A 17,500-nucleotide genomic window follows, 5' to 3' on the forward strand; every position below is an offset into this window, starting at 1 on the left:
GGCGCAGGCTGCCCCAGGTTCCCCTAATGAAGTAATGGAACACATTTATTCGGAAAGGATACCACACACTGGGAATGACAATTTTCAGAGGTAGTGAACGCAGCATACGTCATTTAGGGAAGTGGCAATATCTGTCACGTGTGAGCACCCACTTCCTGTTTACTGCTCGAGTCTCCCTCGTCCCCGTTCGTACGCTGATTGCAACACTTCTCCGCCGTGTGGTTTTAATTAAGAAACAGCGCATAACCGCACCGTAGCACCGCCACCGCGGGACCGGCCACGGTGCGGTCTTTGACCAGTCTTGTTTTCACCGAGAATAACAAACGACATGGAGACGTGACATTGAAGAAACGTGGGGCAGGCCGCAAGTCCCCGGGGTTTCCTGAGCGACGCGGCGGGGGGCTGCGCATCGAATCGCCGCATGGACTGGCTGCACACCTCCGGAGCGATGCGGGAAAGGACTATGGAAGTATCGTCTGAAAAGTCGCCTCTGTTGGATGCGTGGTGGAGTTAAAGTTTATACGGTGGTTCTTTATTTTTAAATTTCACGACAGTAACACAGCGTTGAACACGAGCTAGCTAGCTAGCCAGCCCGCCAGCCAGCCAGGCTGACGGCGCGCAAGTAGTGTTGGGGGGGATCCGCACGCCGGTGCCCTGAATTCGGGACGACCCCCCGGCTCCGGCCCCCTCAAGCGGGCAGTCAGGAGAAAGCTGGCTGGGAAGGGATGGCCCGGTCGGTCCTCCCGCTCCCAAGGACAAGGCGCTGCGGTCTTTGAAGGAGGGCGAGTCCGGATCGAGCCCCCGGCGGGTCGCGGCGCTATGATGGCCGCGTCCCCCTCCTTGGTGTCCGGGAGCCTCTCGGCCCCGGGGCCGTCGGCCCGGAGAAGCGAGGAGATCGCGGATTTGATAGATCTGTTTTCCAAGACGCAGTACAGGGCAAAAGAAGTCACTCCCCGGGTGAGTTTGCACCTGTGGCTCTGGTAACGTTTTACCTTATTTTCCTGTTTTATGGATCCTTAATAATTCGTTAAATGTCCCAAGTCTGTCACAAATGTTTCGCCATTAAATCGTTTCAACCTTAACATTTTTCCCAAGTTTATTTTATGCATATATTTATTTTTGTCTATATAAGTCAAGTTATGCTGCATCAGTCAGCATTTCTTATATTGTTGGGATTGCTGCTATTACTTTAATGCCACATTGTCTGCAATGCTGTAATACTGTAATTCTATCTAACTGATAATAAATATATAAACCGATACATTTACATTATGGCTATACACATATTTACTATGCATGCTTAATAATAGTGCTATCATTGCTACACACTGTTGCTATGTATTGTAACTGCCAACTGCCCATATCGGGCTCACCAGTTTACATTGACAGCTCCACAAATGCGACGACTCCCTGTTAACTTTGGTTAATAGAATGTGTACCGAAGTTATTATATATATATATATATATATATATATATATATATATATATATATATATATATATATTCTCTCTTTTTTGACTTTTGCTGTTTTACTGCTGTAACAGCAGGACCCTCCACCCATGTTTTTTCTTATAAAACCCGAAGCCTACCTTTATACTTACCTGCAATACATTGAATATTGAATACAAGAGAATATTTTGAATCAAATTATATAAATATTGAATAAAAGAGAATTTGTCCAATAATCAATTTCTTTAAAATGTCTCTTAAAAAGCACTTCAAGTGCATACAATTTAGCTCATTCATACCTGCAGACACTCTGGTTGCTGTCATTTTTTTTATTAATTGATTGATATTTTACTATTATGTTCTGTCCAGTGAATAGCAACAACATTACTGATGTTTTCATTTGCTTTCCATGGAAGATAAGACAATTTGGTTGGTGTTAATCATTGAAAAGTTAATTGAGTTTCAGCAGTGAAGAATGTTTAGAACGAGCACCACCGTTCACCATGACTTAACAAATAGTACGCATGTCACTGTGGTCTTATGTTTTCCCCTCTTCGCTTTTTACTGCCTATTCACTGACCGTCACTCAATATTCGGCTGCACCTAGGTGGAGGCGATCGAGAAGCGGTGCCTGGAGCTTTTTGGCAGAGACTACAAGTACAGTGTCATCCATAACACCAATGGAGAAGTGTGTGGCCACTACCCACGTCAGATAGTCTTCCTGGAGTATGAGTGCACAGAGTTTCAGAAAGACAGGTAACATGTTTGCTAGTACACTGCATCAAGGCTACTTTCACACTACAGGCTTCCGTGCTTTCTTGTGATGCATTTTTGCATGTCTGTGAAAGTTATTGATTCAGTTTGAGCTTTAAACTACTCATTTGCATCAGTTTGTGGCAACTCTCCGAGGTGAATAATGTTCAATTTTTCTACAACTTTGGATTTGGGTGTTCCCATAAAGGTTGCATATAGATCACATTTATACAATACATCGACAAGAATCCTAGGATCAAGGAAAAACATTTTTTTTTTACTGATCACACCAGGAGGGAATAGATGTCTATTTTGGAATTTGGCTGCTTTCAACTGCCGTAGGGACAGTGGTGGAAGAAGTGCTCAGACTCTTCTACTTAAGTTAAAGTACAAATACACACACGCAAAATGACTCGAGTAACAGTGAATGTACTGTACTGTACCATGTTGATGTTTCTGTTTAAGTAAAAGTAGAAGTACTATCCCTTAAATGTATTTGAAATATTGAAAGCACTTGTCATGTTAAGTCTGTAATACCACATAAATTACTGCTATAGCTTTTTTTTCTGCAGATGAGTGCCCAGCATTTGTCTTGCTTTTGATAGATTTAAATAGTATTCCTGATTTAAAGTATGTCCATGGATATAAGTCCATATTTTCAAAACTCAATTTATATAAAACTAAATCCAGATAAAAAATGAATATATGTAGTAAAGTAAAAAGTATAGATATTTGATTTGAAACGTAGTGTAATGAAAGACCACCATCTTTGAAACTGAATATTTAAGGAGGACCTATTTTGCTCCTGTTTACACAAGTAAATATTGATCTCTGAGGTGTCCAAAACATGTTTTTGAATGTTTTTGCTGATAATACCACTGAGATTATGCATTTCACCATTCTAAACATGCCTCTAAATCCATCGTGTTCCTGAGGCTGTCTCTAAGTGAGAGGAGCCACCCTCCCGAGGCCACGAGTTCCGTGGGCCAATGGGGTTTGATCTTAACTCCATGTTCTGTTGTTTTTAGTCTGTAAACTTTCACTAATTTCACCTCATCCATACACTAAAATCTGTTTCTGAACAAATTTGAGGGGAGAAATAACCAATCCATTTACTGAATCTCATATTAGATCTACAAGGCCTCATTTAAAAGTTTGTTCCAACTTTCACCGCTGTGTCCGAAGCAGCATGGAGATTGGTGCACTGCGGGATACAGCGGGGCTTGGGGTTTTTGTTTCATTCAGTTACGGAAGCGTTGGAAAATAAAATAAATTCATCCACGGTTTATTTTGGAGAAACATGGATTGGTCGTGCTCCAGCCGTGGGTAGAATTACTCAGATGGGGGGGTGGTTCTAATTCGACTGAAGTGCAATGACCTAAACCTGTGATTAGGGCAGCAAAGCTGAATGTCTCGTTTCAGACATTTTTTCTGAAACATACAGCTCACAATAAACTGACTGAGTTGTCTTATTTCACAGTTTGTGTTAGTAGACCCATCAGAGACTCAAATGTATGTGCACAAGCACTGAAAAGTGAGTTTTGCATTATAGCACCCATTTAAGTCAGTATTGATACTTAAAATGTACTTTAGTACAGTACATAAGCACTTTGTTACTTTCCACCACCGCGTATGGATTGTTTTAAGGTTGTTCAATCATGAAGCAATAACAAAAATAAGAAGCTGATTTATTATGTTGGAAATGGGAAGTGATTAGCCATTTTTAACCTGCTTCTGGATACAGTCTAATGTTTTCCACTCTGGGGTGACAGTGAAAGATGTCACATGTCAACCCTTGTCAGGGGTAATATTTACAGCAACAGATATGACGACTGTCATAACATATCCTCTCCGAAGTCCATTTGTTGGTCTCTCTAGTAATAAACATCTCTCTCTGCAGTCAAACAAATGGATACAGCGTTCGGGTGTCTCCATTTGTGGCTAAATGATTCCAGGCAGGCATAGACAGACAACGAAGGAAGACGTATTTGGGCAACATGGTTATCTAATCAATTGCTTGTTGTTTACTCCAGCGGTTACCATAGGGTAACGTCAATGCCGGCCCACTTTACCGTTGAGCTCACACCCAGGGGGTTAAGAGACATTTATTATTTAGTGAACCTGACCTCTTGTAACTCCAGCGGGTTTGTTTGCATTCATCTTGGCTGAGGGAGCGGTTGTTTGATGCTGTCATCGGGAAGTGAAGTGGGTTTTATTTATTTTGTTATTTAATAGCTTATTTTCTGTAAAGACACTGTGCATAGTATCACATTTTGTATATTCTGTCTATTTTTCTATATATGATTTCTTGTGTTTTGAATTTTTTCTTTTTTTTGGGGGCTATTTGTATGTTTCAATTTTATTATATTTAAATTGTATTCTCATTTTATAAAAAAGTGATTTGTATGTGCATATGCATACACACACACACTGATCAGCCACAACACAAAAACACAACAAAACCAGCACTAATAATGACTAATATTGTGTAGCTCCCCCTCCTGCTGCCAAAACAGCTCTGACCCATCGAAGCATGGTCTCCACAAGACCTCTGAAGGTGTCCTGTGGTATCTGGAACCAAGACATTAGCAATAGATTATTTTAAGTCCTTTAAGTCCTTTCTATCATAACCAGCATTAACCTTTCAGCAATTTGTGCTACAGTAGCTCTTCTGTCTGATCGGACCAGATGGGCTAGTCTTTACTCCACACGTGCATCAATGAGCCTTGGGCATCCATGACCCTGTCGCCAGTTCACCGGTTGTCCTTCCTTGGACCACCTTTGGTAGGTACTAATAAGTGGTCGGCCGATTGGTCGGTCAGCCGATTAATTGGGCCAATCTTTGCGCATTTTCTAGATAATTGGCATTGGCCAATGCCTGCACTCAGGAGGCCGAGAAACAAAATACGTCTGCAGACTGCTGTTGTCAAAAATATTGATTTTTCTATGCATGTCAATTATTAATATTTAAAACCGATTCAGTACTCCATTTTCTGCACTATCAATATACCGGTAGCAGTTGTGCTTTCTCTCATAGCCCCGTCTCCTCTCACCCACTCTGTCTTCACTAGTCTCCTTTCGGTTTGTTTAATAGTGTTAGCTCATTAAAGATGGCAAGTACAGACCCACCATGACTGTTTTTGAAAGAAAACAGCAGGAGTGCTGTTAGGCAATACATCGCATTTGTGGAAAAACGTAAACTTAATTCCGAGAATTAAGTGGAGTTTTTTTTTGTTTTTTTTTCCCTCCTCCAGACTGCGGTGCACCATGTGTGCGTCCCCTTGACAGTTTTCCTGTGTTTTTATTTTAGATCTCCTTTTTGTGTTTCCTAACTTGTATGAAACAACATTTTTAAGCACAACACGATTCTTTTCAGTTCTGGTTCAATAAGGGAACGGCGTGCACAGCAGAGCGTGTATCATGGGTGCCCTGATGCGCAGCATCGCGGCTGTCCCGATCACGGAAATCTGCTACCTCGATGCCCGTTCATGCTTAAAAAATAAAATAACGTGGCACCATGGACACTAAGGGGCAGCCCATCAAGCACCCCCCCCCCCCCCCGCGCGCGCGCACGTGGCTGCCTGTGTGTCCCCACTGTCCTGAGCCACGTCACACCGTCTCCCAGTTGCTTCCCGTGGCTATGGGACTTCATTTTGTAAAAAAACTGGATATTTGTGTAAAGACTTGTAAATAATAAATCCCGCACTTGTGTAACAGGGAGACTGTCTATTTCCCGACCAGACTTTGATATGACGCTGTAATAATATTATTATTATTTTTTTTATCACTTATACTTAGCATACTTTTTTTTTTATACAGAGTTATATAAGTGTTTATAAGTAAAATAAGTGTAAACAAGTTAATATACTAAGTGGGAATACAATTTAGAAATAAAAGGAATGGACTATTATTTCTATACAGATATGTGCAGTAAAGTGGCATGTGATGCAGTAAAGTGGCATGTGAATAAAGTGAAATATACAGTACAGTGTGGCACAGCAGTACAGTAACACCAAACAGCAATACAGCACAGTATGCTATAACCCAGTACAGTGATACAGAATACAGCACAGTATGCAACATCGGGTACAGTAAAGCAAGGGGCCTATGTGTATGTCTCAGTGGCCCCTGGTGAGTTCAGCGTTGACAGTCTTGATGTCTTGTGGGAAGAAACTCTGTCTCAGTCACTCTGTACTCACTGTATGACCGCAGAGCTTGCCCGACCGCAGCAGCTGGAACAGTCCGTTGTTGTGGTGGTGAGGATCCTTCATGATCGTGCAGGCTCTGCTATTACACCTCCTGGTGTATAAGTCCTGCAGGGAGGGGAGGGTATTTCCAGTGGTACGTTCAGCTGAACACACCACCCTCTGCAGGGCCCGCCTGTCCTGAGCAGTACAGTTCCCAAACCAGGCAGTGATGTTGCCTGTCAGGATGCTCTCCAGAGTAGAAGGACTTGAGGATCCTCAAGGATCTGAGACCCTGAATTTCTTTAGCTGCCCGAGGTGGGAAAGACGCTGCCTCACCTTCCAACCAGTGTGTCTGTATGCATAGTCCATGTTAAGTCCTCCGTGATGTGGACACCCAGGTACTTGAAGTTGCTCACCCTGTCAACAGAAGTCCTATTAATCACCAACAGCGCATGCATACAACAGTGTTGTCAGCAAACTAGATGGTGTTGGAGCTGGACCTGGCCACACAGCCGTGTGTACATGGAGTACAGTAGGGGGCTGAGGACACAGCCCTGGGGGGATCCTGTGTTCAGGGTGAGGGTGCTGGATGTGTGCCTCCCCACCATAACCATCTGGGGCCTGGTTGTGAGGTCCAGGATCCAGGCACACAGCGGAGTGCTCAGTCCTAGCTCCCGCAGATTGAGAGCCAATCTGGTGGGGACTATGGTATTGAAAGCTGAGCTGCAGTCAATGAACAGCAATCTCACATAGGCCCCCTTCTGGCCATCCAGGTGCTTGAGCGTGGTATGCAGTGCGGTATGCATCCGTGTGCTTCTTCGGCACACGGATGATGGTGGACCTCTTGAAGCAGGACCACCCACTCGGTCGGGGAAGCTTTGAATATCCTAGTGAGCACTGGGGCTAGCCTGTTAGCACAGATCTTCAGCACTCGCCTACATATGCCATCTGGGCCAGCAGCTTTCCTGTTCTTCACATACATCAGAGCCCTCCTGACGTCATGCTCAAACGCTGAGAGTGCGCACTCATCTCCAGCGGTGTCATTCAAATTAGCTGGCAAGCTAGCGGTGTTGTTGCCAGCCTCAAACCGCGCATAAAAGAAGTTCAGTTCGTTGGCTACAGAGGTGTCCACACTCGTGGCTGGGGAGGGGCTGCTCTTGTAGTTAGTAACAGTCCGCAGCCCCAACCACAAGTGTTGAACCATCTGTATATCCGTTTTGCGTCCTTCATCACCCTCCGTGGTTTGTGTGATGCCGCTTTGTAGTTATCCATGTTGCCGGATACAAGATCGTTGTTGTAAGTGGCAATGCAAGTATTCAGAGCTCTGCGGATGGATTTATCGACCCACGGTTTCTAGTTAGGAAATATCCTAACTTTCACTGTGGTAACGATTCTGAAAACGATGCTAGGCTTGTAAACAGGAAGCAACGAGATGGTGCTCTCGTGGTCCGATTTCCCAAAAGCAGAGAGCACAACAGTCTTGTATCCGTTCTTGTAAGGTGTGTACCAAAGATCTATCTCCTCTGGTGGCTCATGTGATGTGTTGGTGGGAATAAGGCAGAACTTTTCTAAGGTTTGTCCTGTTTAAGTCCCCAGCCACCACCACAGCCGCATCGGGTTGTTTGATTTGAAGCCCACACAACACATCACACAGGTCCGATAATGTGTCCGCTTGCGGTGGAATGTGAACAGCTGTGATGATGACTGTGCTGAATTCCGGGGGGAGGTAGAATGGACGGCATGAGAAGGTCAGCTGTTCCAGGTTTCGGTGAGCAGGAGAGATTCTTGATGTTGTTGGGGTTTCACCAGCTGCTGTTGATCATAAGGCAGATGCCTCCACCCTTGGATTTCCCCAACTCCCCCGATCTGTCAGTGTGGAACACAGAGAAGGCCTTGGCTGGATGTCTGGCGTGGTCCAGCACCAGTTGGTTCAGCCATGTTTCCGTCAGGCAGAGGATGTAACAGTTTCCGTGTCCCATTGTAATGTAATCCTCACCTGAAGGTCATCCGTCTTATTGGCAAGGAGGATGCTGGGCAGAGGTGTCCACCTCATTCTGGTTGTGTCCTCATTCAGTTTTAAATGCCGCCTTGTTTATCCATCGGCGCACTGCGACTGCATTGTTGTTGCTATTTTCTTTGTTGAAAATGTTTGCACGTAAAATCTATGGCGGCCACTCTAAATCAGCGGATAAAATGTCCCAAAGTTGTTCCTTCGGGGATTTATTTTTATGTCCACGAGTGCATCACGGTCGTAGGAGATCACTGCCAGTAAGTTTTTGACGGAAATGGTGTAGTCAAACAGAAAAAAAAATACTATAATGTAATCTACACGGAGCGTTCGCACAGGTGCCCACAGGGGGCGGCACCAAGCAACATTTTTGGGAGATGCTTTGACCCAGGTGTCCAGCCATCACAATTTGGCCCTTGTCGAAGTCACTCAAGCGATCCTTACGCTTGCCCATTTTTCCTGCTTCCAACACATCAACTTCAAAAACTGACGGTTCACTTGCTGCTTGATATATCCAACCCCTTGACAGGTGCCATTGGAATGAGATAAGCAATATTATTATCTTCACGTGTGTGTGTGTGTGTGTGTGTGTGTGTGTGTGTGTGTGTGTGTGTGTGTGTGTGTGTGTGTGTGTGTGTGTGTGTGTGTGTGTGTGTGTGTGTGTGTGTGTGTGTGTGTGTGTGTGTGTGTGTGTGTGTAGGTTTGAGAGTGCAGTGCAGGTCAGTAAGCTGCAAGACCTGGTGAACCGAAGCAAGCTGGCTCGCTGCAGAGGGAGGTTTGTCTGCCCAGTCATCCTCTACAATGGCAAGGTATGGATTGCTCAAGCACACGTGCATGACAGGCTTCACCTCTGGAGGAATTCCACTCATGGCCCTCCCAAAGGATTCCGAAATTTTCTTGTTAAGTTAATAATTTATCATATAAATCTCCGTAAAGTCACATGCACACTCATCCAACATGTGCTGCTCTCAGCATGATAGAATTATTATATATTCGGCGTGTAAAACATTGATATCATTGGTGAACGCAAGTATCTACTATATATTTTGCATAATAATCGTTTAAAGGGCTATAGTTGGAAGAAGAATTCCACAGTAGCACAATCTGAAGTCCTAGTATGACGGCTCTGAAACGTTCAGAGCCGTCATACTCGTTTTTTTTATTATTTTAATTTTTTTCAGCCAAATTTAATTTTAAACCTTCGACCAACAAAAATCCAGATACACAAATAAAATTTCCTTTTGAACCTCATCCCTGCAAGTCGTGCTTCTATCTGTGAAATTCTCTTATCCCTATCCAGAGCCACCTCCTGAAAGGAAGGAGGATTACATCGTCCAACTTCCATTGGCATTGAGTTCAGGATTTCGGGATCTTTGAAGCTAGTTGCTGTTCAAATCAAACATTTGAAGTTGAAGTCAAATTAAGCTTCATTCTCAGTTATTGTCCAGATAATTGTCTGGGTTTACACCATTGCGAGAAAAGTGAATTTAGAAAGCCCCCCTTTCTCTTCAGCCGCCAACACTGTTTTGAGATGACTAGCACGCTGATATAGTGAAGTAACTTCGTTGGTGCTTCCCCCCCCAACTGCAGCACATCTGTCGGTCGTCCACTCTGGCGGGCTGGGGGGAGCTGTACGGACGCACAGGCTACAACTACATCTTCTCAGGTGCACAACCACACGCGCAAAAAGTCACAAAGCGGAAAGACCTGCATTTTTTTTTAATCACCCCCCTCTCCATGGAAGAGTTCAGTTTCACGTGAAATGTGAATTGTCACAGCTGTCTCAAAGGCAGAAGTGACAACTCGGCTTTCGGAAATACACTTTCTTAGAGATAAATAGACTAATGGTCCCAAGGCGGTGACTGTGACTCTGGAAAAAGCTTGCAATGATGGTAGGAATTTGGCATGGTGTATGGGGGGGGAAAGTCACTTTAGTATTTATTTCTAAAAAATTTTTTAACAGTAAGTCATTGCACCCAAACGCTTATTGTTCCCCTCACATCTCCTCTGCAGGGGGCAGCGACGACACGTGGACGGAGTCAGAGGAGGTTCCGGAAGACGACAGCGCTGCCAGGTGTGTGAGTGAGTGAGTGAGTGAGTGAGTGAGAGAGAGAGAGAGAGAGCGAGCGAGCGCATTGGCGCGTTTCCCTCTGACAGTCTGTGGGACATTTGCCACGAGTCGATGATCAATGTGTCCTGCAATTCACAATAGTTCTCGCAGCTAGCTGCGTTCTTGAGCTGGACCGTGAGAACACAGGCAGGATTCTTTCAGGAGGGATCTCCAGCAGGAAATGGAGTAAATTAAATACATCTAAAGTTTTTATTTTCTTTGTTTGGAGAAAGATTGCTCTGATCGAGCTGCGGAACCGTGCTTAAGCCCCCCCCCCCCCCCCCCCAACCGTGCTAAGTTTGAGCATTAAAAATCGGAATATTAAAAATAATAAGCCATATAAATTTGATTGGGATTATAGAGGAATATCTGCAGCCCAACAATGTACCTTACTGCTGGAATAAACAGTCTGGACATCCTGACAATTTCTAAACGCCAGGCCTTGCATAGGGAGATCGACGACTCTCGATGGTGAGCGCAGAGAGTAAACCAAAGCACTGAAAAAGATTTCCTATATATTCTGACTTGGTCTCTAGGAACGGGGACTCCCAGCTATTTGACAAGGTGCGGGGCCACGACATCAAGCTGCTGCGCTACCTGTCGGTGCGCTACATCTGTGACCTGATGGTGGAAAACAAGAAGGTCAAGTTTGGTCTGAAGTAAGGAAGGAAGGAATGAAGGTCTGTCTGTCTGTCTATCTTCCTTTTCAAGCAAGGTAGAAATGGTTTTCTTTAAAAGCAACATATGAGTTTTTGAAATGCAAAAAAAAAATTCTCAATTCAATTTAACAAGTCTTTATTTGCATGACCGTGAGTACAGTATTGCCAAAGCACATTGTACAGATAAAAAAGTAATAATATTAACAGTGAAGGTGAACAGTGGGATGTGATTATTATATTCTAACATTGAACAGTCTTAAATATGAACTTATAAGTGTCAGTTTGTTTCAAAAAAAACATTTAAAAATAATACAGTAACACAATATGTAAAATAAAGTACGTTCTACTGCTATAACATATGGAGAGAGAGAGAGAGAGAGAGAGAGAGAGAGAGAGAGAGAGAGAGAGAGAGAGAGAGAGAGAGAGAGAGAGAGAGAGAGAGAGAGAGAGAGAGAGAGAGAGAGAGAGAGAGAGAGAGAGAGAGAGAGAGAGAGAGAGAGAGAGAGAGAGAGAGAGAGAGAGAGAGAGAGAGAGAGAGAGAGAGAGAGAGAGAGAGAGAGAGAGCCATGCATGCAGTGGTTTTGTGGGGAGGGGTCCACTCACTGTTCCTCAAAGTGTGGCAGCTGTCTCTCTCCAATTTGTTCTGCTTGTGCCACTGTAATTAGTAGATACTACAAATGTTAAACTGTGTTTATGTAATCTCTCTTTCTGTCTCCCTCTGTCCTTCCCCAGTGTGACATCCTCTGAGAAAGTGGACAAGGCCCAACGCTATGCAGACTTCACTCTGCTCTCTGTGCCTTATCCAGGTTATACACACTCTTATTAAATTCAATTGTTATTAAAACAATGATTGATTGCGTCATTTTTAGTAACAGAAATACAGTTCATCATAATTATGCACATCACAGAGCCAGTGGGGTTTCATTAAGTTACGTGTTAAAATCCTTCTTCGAAAGTGTTGGATGTGTGTAGTAGAGAGTGAATCAGATGATGTGATTCAAATTGTATTCACCCCCCCCCCGCCCAGGGTGTGAGTTCTTTAAGGACTACAAAGACAGAGACTACACTGCCGACGGGCTGGTCTTCAACTGGAATCAGGTACGTACGTACACACACACACACACACACACACACACACACACACACACACACACACACACACACAAAAACCCGAACTGGTGTCTCTGTGCCACATGTTGAGCTCAAACTGGGCCAGTGGCCAGCTCACCGTGAGTCTAACTCGTTGTCTCCCCCACAACCTTTTCTCCCCCCCCCGCGCCTCTACAGGACTACGTGGACGCTCCTTTGACAATCCCAACACGCTTTACGCAGAACTTGAACATCGACTGGACGGAATACCAGGTGAGTTTAAGGCAGCCAAAAATATTTGGACATTGTAGAATGACAATCATTTTCCTTTTTTATTATTGTTGTTTCTATTGAATTAGCTATCTGAAATTACTCCTCAAGTCATTCTCAAATTACTTAATATATTCCTCAAGATATCGATATTATTTGCCCCGGCCCCATCATGAGAAACGTATGATTTTGTCCAAAAAACAAAATCGACAACCCCGCCGTTTTTTTGATTCCCAACATTGGTTTTGCTTCCCCAAGGAACCCTTGTGGTTTACTTTGCTCTAAATAAGGTCTTTAAAATTTCAACTTGAGGTAGCATTCAAAATGTAATAATGGCCTTAATTTAACTCTTTGTTGGTTTGGCAGTGACATCTGTTGGTCGACCCTGCAAAGTACATCTATCTGTAGTGAATCCATGTTCCCTTTACTGGTCAGGCTGTGTATCAGAATTCAATTCATTTTATGAGGTTAGCCAAATTGCATGGAAATCATTTATTGCAATATTTTAGATAAATTTGGGTTAGGGTTACTTGTAATGAAATCACAGTCTCAATTTTGGTACCAGTATCTATACACAGCTCTAGTCACTGTAAACTGTTAAACTAATAGAGTGGTAACGTGTGTTTGTGTGTTCGTGTGTTCGCCCACCACAAGTCATGGGACCTGGTGGAGCAGACTCAGAACTACCTGAAGTTGCTGCTCCACATCATCAACAGCGATGGTAGGTCATGCAAATACATATACATGCACACATTAATCACAAATAAGGCAAATAACCAGAATACCATGATATTTTGAATAAGCATCATTTTGACCAATGGACTGGGGAAAATTAGGTATTTATCGAATACATGTATGTTTTTATAATTATTGTGTGTTGGTCGCTCCTTCAGAAAGCAACCCTCCTCTCTCCCTTTTTCTTCTCGTTCTCCCAGATGAGAGTGGCCTCCTGGTGCACTGCATATCGGGGTGGGACCGCACACCCCTCTTCGTGTCCCTCCTAAGGCTCTCCCTATGGGCGGTAGGTTTCCCTCCTGCCTGCACTGCACCCATGGTGCCCTCCACGTCATGGTTTCTTCATAACCTCGACATATTGATATGATTGATATACATTTCTTTAGGTTAGACTAAAAATGTATATTAGTGTTTATTTATTTTTTTATGTATTTATTCATTTATTTTAACTGAAGTTATGATATGATTGCATCCTTTGGTAACACTTTATATGCACTGAGTGATGTTCAAGTCAATATAAACTGACTATAAGTTGGCAATTGAGTCGGTGTTAATGATTAACTTGCTATCAACTTGTCCGACGTTGATGCTTAACTGTATATTTCACATGGGTTACACAGACGGTCGGTATAAAGTTAAAAATGGTTCAGTTAGGCTTAGAGATGATAAAATTGGTTATGTGTTTGATGTCGTTAAAATATATCTAAATGGCAAAGATATAGGTCCTTAATGCGCAGACAAGTTGATACCAAGTCAAGTCATCAAAATGTACTTCAATGTAGCAAACCCCATTTGGATTCTTTAACATTTCTCTTTAATATAAGCAGACATTTTGATCATATCTATGATTAGCAAAACAATAAATCAATTTTACACTGTCACCCCACGCCCATGTTTGGCTTCACCCCACCATGCATAATCCACCCTGATAACCCCTTGTCCGATCTGCCCCCCCACCATTTATACCATTCAGAGAGAATAGTCACTTTGCCATTCCAAGTGAAAGCGCTAATTGGCCTGCTCATAATTCCCAAGCTATGCATTAAAGATGGAAAACTTCCAACCATATAAATAAGCAATCACATATGGTATTAACTTATTTATATTAAATAAGTTGATAGGTTTGTGATCCGTTGGGATTCTCCGTTCAAATGAGTGGAGGGATGTAACAGTGACTGAATTTGGGGGTTTGATGTGAGCCATGTTGTGCCTTTTTTCTTTTTCTTTTCTTCAAGTTTAAGTTGAGGATAGTACAGGTGTCCTAATAATATCATTGTGATGTCATGTTCCCAACAGGATGGTGCGGCGCATGCCAGCCTGCAGCCCTCTGAGATACTGTACCTAACCATCGCTTACGACTGGTTCCTCTTTGGGTAAAAAACGAACAAAAAAAAAAGCCTGTGTTTGTCTGTCAAGGAGGCATAATTGATATGTTGCGACTTAATGAAACGGAGAGAGTCTGAGAAAGAACAAAGAAGGTTTTTGACTTTCCGGCGGGAGGCTCCACTTGGAGCGGTCTATCTCTCCAATTTGAATTTATCACAGGTTCTCCAGTTAAAAAAAACGAAAAGGGCCCCTCGACTTCTAGCTACTGTGTAATTTCACATCAGTAGTCCTGCCAAGGGAGGAGAAGGGGCGTGTGCGTGTGCGTGTGCGTGTGTGTGTGTGTGTGTGTGTGTGTGTGTGTGTGTGTGTGTGTGTGTGCGCATTCAATAAAAGGGAGAATTTTAAGGAAGGCTTTGCCTCATTAATCTCTCCTTTTGTGTTATCCTGGGTCTCGGAACGATGCATTGATTTCAGTAATGTTTTTAATGGCGGCAAGCACGCGGTGAAGTACAGACGGTGTCTGGGTATTATTTCATGTATACCATATAGGAAAAGTTTTCTATATAATCAGAAAAAAAAGAAGCCAGTCACATAATTATTGCCACGGGTCTCCACATGTTGTTAAAAAATCTGAGAAAGCCAAGAAATTAAACCAGTTCAACGACAAAATGGAGGCATTAAATTGTCACGGGAAGTATGAATTGTAGGCTGAGAGTGAATTAGATCTTTGTTGACATTCTCTGCACCACCATGAACATAAAAGATAAGATAAATCTTTTATCTTTATTTAAAAAATAAATAAATAAAACCAATACATTTCATTTAGCTGAATATAGAACATTTTTAAAGACACTAGATGACTCTTAGGTTTCATTTTCCGATATCAAATTGGTAAAAAAACAAAAACCCCAAAAAAAGTAGTTAAAAACCCCTAATAAAAAAGTTTTTGCAGATTCCCTGATTATTATTATTTTTTCACAATAAATAATTAAAGGGCACTTTTTTTGTTTTTGTTTGTTTGTTCCCGGTTTCCTCAGTCACATGCTGCCCGACCGTCTCTCCAAAGGGGAGGAGGTGAGTGAAGAAACTTTGGACTTCTTCCACTCTGTTAGACCCTTTACCGTGTGAGTGAGTACCATTGGGTATGTGAAATTGCTGGTTTTGGAAAAACCCTGTCTGTTCTCTTGTAGTTCAGTGATTGATTAGTTAAAGTGTCACTGTGTTTGAATAATAAAACACGGAGCTGAAGCATCAATGCGGCAATTCCACATAATGGACATATCTGGCTTGGTTATCGCTGTGTTTTGACATCTTATTACTTATTTCATATTACTTATTTTACTTATTTTTGAAATAGTGTATATTGTCAATTATCGGTCAGAATTTTCCTCAGGTTTAGCTTGAAACATGCCAAAGCATCCGAAAGATGTTGTTTGGGCCCTGAGAAGAACATGCCCATGGTTTTGCGGGGCAGCCAGGGGGCAGTGTTTGGTCATGTTTGGCTGTGCGGCTCTTCTGACGTCTCCTTCTGTTTATCTGCCCACTGCAGATCTTCTTTTTTTGCTTCAATTTTTTGAAGCATATTGTCTCAGAGAAGTTCTCTGCCGTTAGGAAACAGAGGTACGTAGTTTTATTTCTCTCTCTCTTTCTTTATCTCTTTCTTTCTTTCTTTCTTTCTTTCTTTGTAACTGAAGAATGCAGACAAATTAAAATGCTGCATAGTCCCCAACCTATTAAATAGCATAGGTTGCAAACTATGTTTAGCTCATATTTCTAGTCCTTTTTTGGACCCTTGCCCCGCACATCTTTCTCTCGCACACACAGACATACATATTCCCTTTCTTTAGTCTTTTTTTTTTTTTTTATCACGGCAAACATATCTTCCTTTTTCCACTCTCTCCACAGAAGGAAAAACTCCCACTTCAAAGACAATGATTTCACTGTGGATGATCTCTGCCAGTTAAGTAAGTGGACCCTCTCACCACGGGGGGGGTTTCCTTCGCACACTTTTTTTTCAACAGCTGCTGGAGGCTTCTCACTAAAGAGTCCCAAAGTTAATTCCATTCCAAGTTGTTCCCGTCCCCGAGTTGGTCTCGATCGCTCTTTACGACAAAAATAAGGCTCTCAAATGTTATGTCGCACTACAATTCTATTGGGTCTTTAACCAAGGCAGTATCATCTTTAAAAGCTCTTATTTGTTTTATGACACACTTCTGAGTTGCAGATTTTTGCCTGTTGTCCCGATGCAATACTGTTCAAAAATTAAATAAAACAATAAAAATTCACCTTTAAACGCCAAGGAAAGGGGAGCTTTAGAGAGTCAGGAGGTACTGGAAGTGGAGCATGTGACATGGTGCTGCTCGTATCTCTTTTGAGTGTTGCAAGGGCTTTGAATCCCAGTCTGGTTGCATCACCGACTTTCACTACCTTTTGAATTGTATTTTTTTAGGATCCGACAGAGTCGTGTGCCCATGTGCATGTGTATCTCTATTCTGGCACACTACAGTTGAATGATGCCTTTTCCACTTCATCCTGTTAGGTTGAAGGCAAGCCCCGCAATTAATGCATCCTCCTGCGATAGCGTCCGACACTCATTAAGCGTGGCCAGTGTAGGTGGGATTGGGGAATACTTTTCTTAAAAAAAAAAAAAAGTTTTCAACTCTGTTTAATTGAATTCCGCCCAGAGTCTAAATGCCTGTTTTTATTCAAAAAAGGGCTCCCGGTTGTCTGTCCTGTGAGGCGTTCACACATATAATCTAGCAGGCAGCCTTATTAGGTTGGCGTGTCACTCAGCGCATTTACATGCACCCATTACCAAAAATAAGCTAAATTTTCAGATTGAGATAATTATGCGTTTAAGGTGTTTACTAAGGGTGTAACGATTACAAATCAAGATGCAAATCGGAAACCAGT

General features: G+C 42.7%; 1 protein-coding gene across 1 annotated transcript in view; it reads left to right on the forward strand.

The window, feature by feature from the left end:
* Nucleotides 1-176: 176 nt before the first annotated feature.
* The window catches only part of mtmr14 (myotubularin related protein 14), a 29,424-nt gene continuing 12,100 nt past the window's right edge, over nt 177-17,500 (forward strand). Inside the window, exons 1-15 of the mRNA XM_080001258.1 lie at nt 177-957; nt 2,058-2,206; nt 9,099-9,207; nt 9,989-10,064; nt 10,412-10,472; nt 11,045-11,167; nt 11,900-11,973; nt 12,195-12,265; nt 12,455-12,529; nt 13,181-13,247; nt 13,462-13,547; nt 14,558-14,634; nt 15,625-15,661; nt 16,137-16,207; nt 16,493-16,551. Of these exons, the coding sequence (XP_079857384.1) occupies nt 820-957; nt 2,058-2,206; nt 9,099-9,207; nt 9,989-10,064; nt 10,412-10,472; nt 11,045-11,167; nt 11,900-11,973; nt 12,195-12,265; nt 12,455-12,529; nt 13,181-13,247; nt 13,462-13,547; nt 14,558-14,634; nt 15,625-15,661; nt 16,137-16,207; nt 16,493-16,551 (1,273 nt within the window). The 5' untranslated portion in view covers nt 177-819. The remainder of the gene's footprint in view (nt 958-2,057; nt 2,207-9,098; nt 9,208-9,988; nt 10,065-10,411; nt 10,473-11,044; nt 11,168-11,899; nt 11,974-12,194; nt 12,266-12,454; nt 12,530-13,180; nt 13,248-13,461; nt 13,548-14,557; nt 14,635-15,624; nt 15,662-16,136; nt 16,208-16,492; nt 16,552-17,500) is intronic.

The sequence above is a fragment of the Zeus faber genome (genome assembly GCF_960531495.2).
Source record: "Zeus faber genome assembly, chromosome: 5".
In the NCBI taxonomy this organism is placed as follows: domain Eukaryota; kingdom Metazoa; phylum Chordata; class Actinopteri; order Zeiformes; family Zeidae; genus Zeus; species Zeus faber.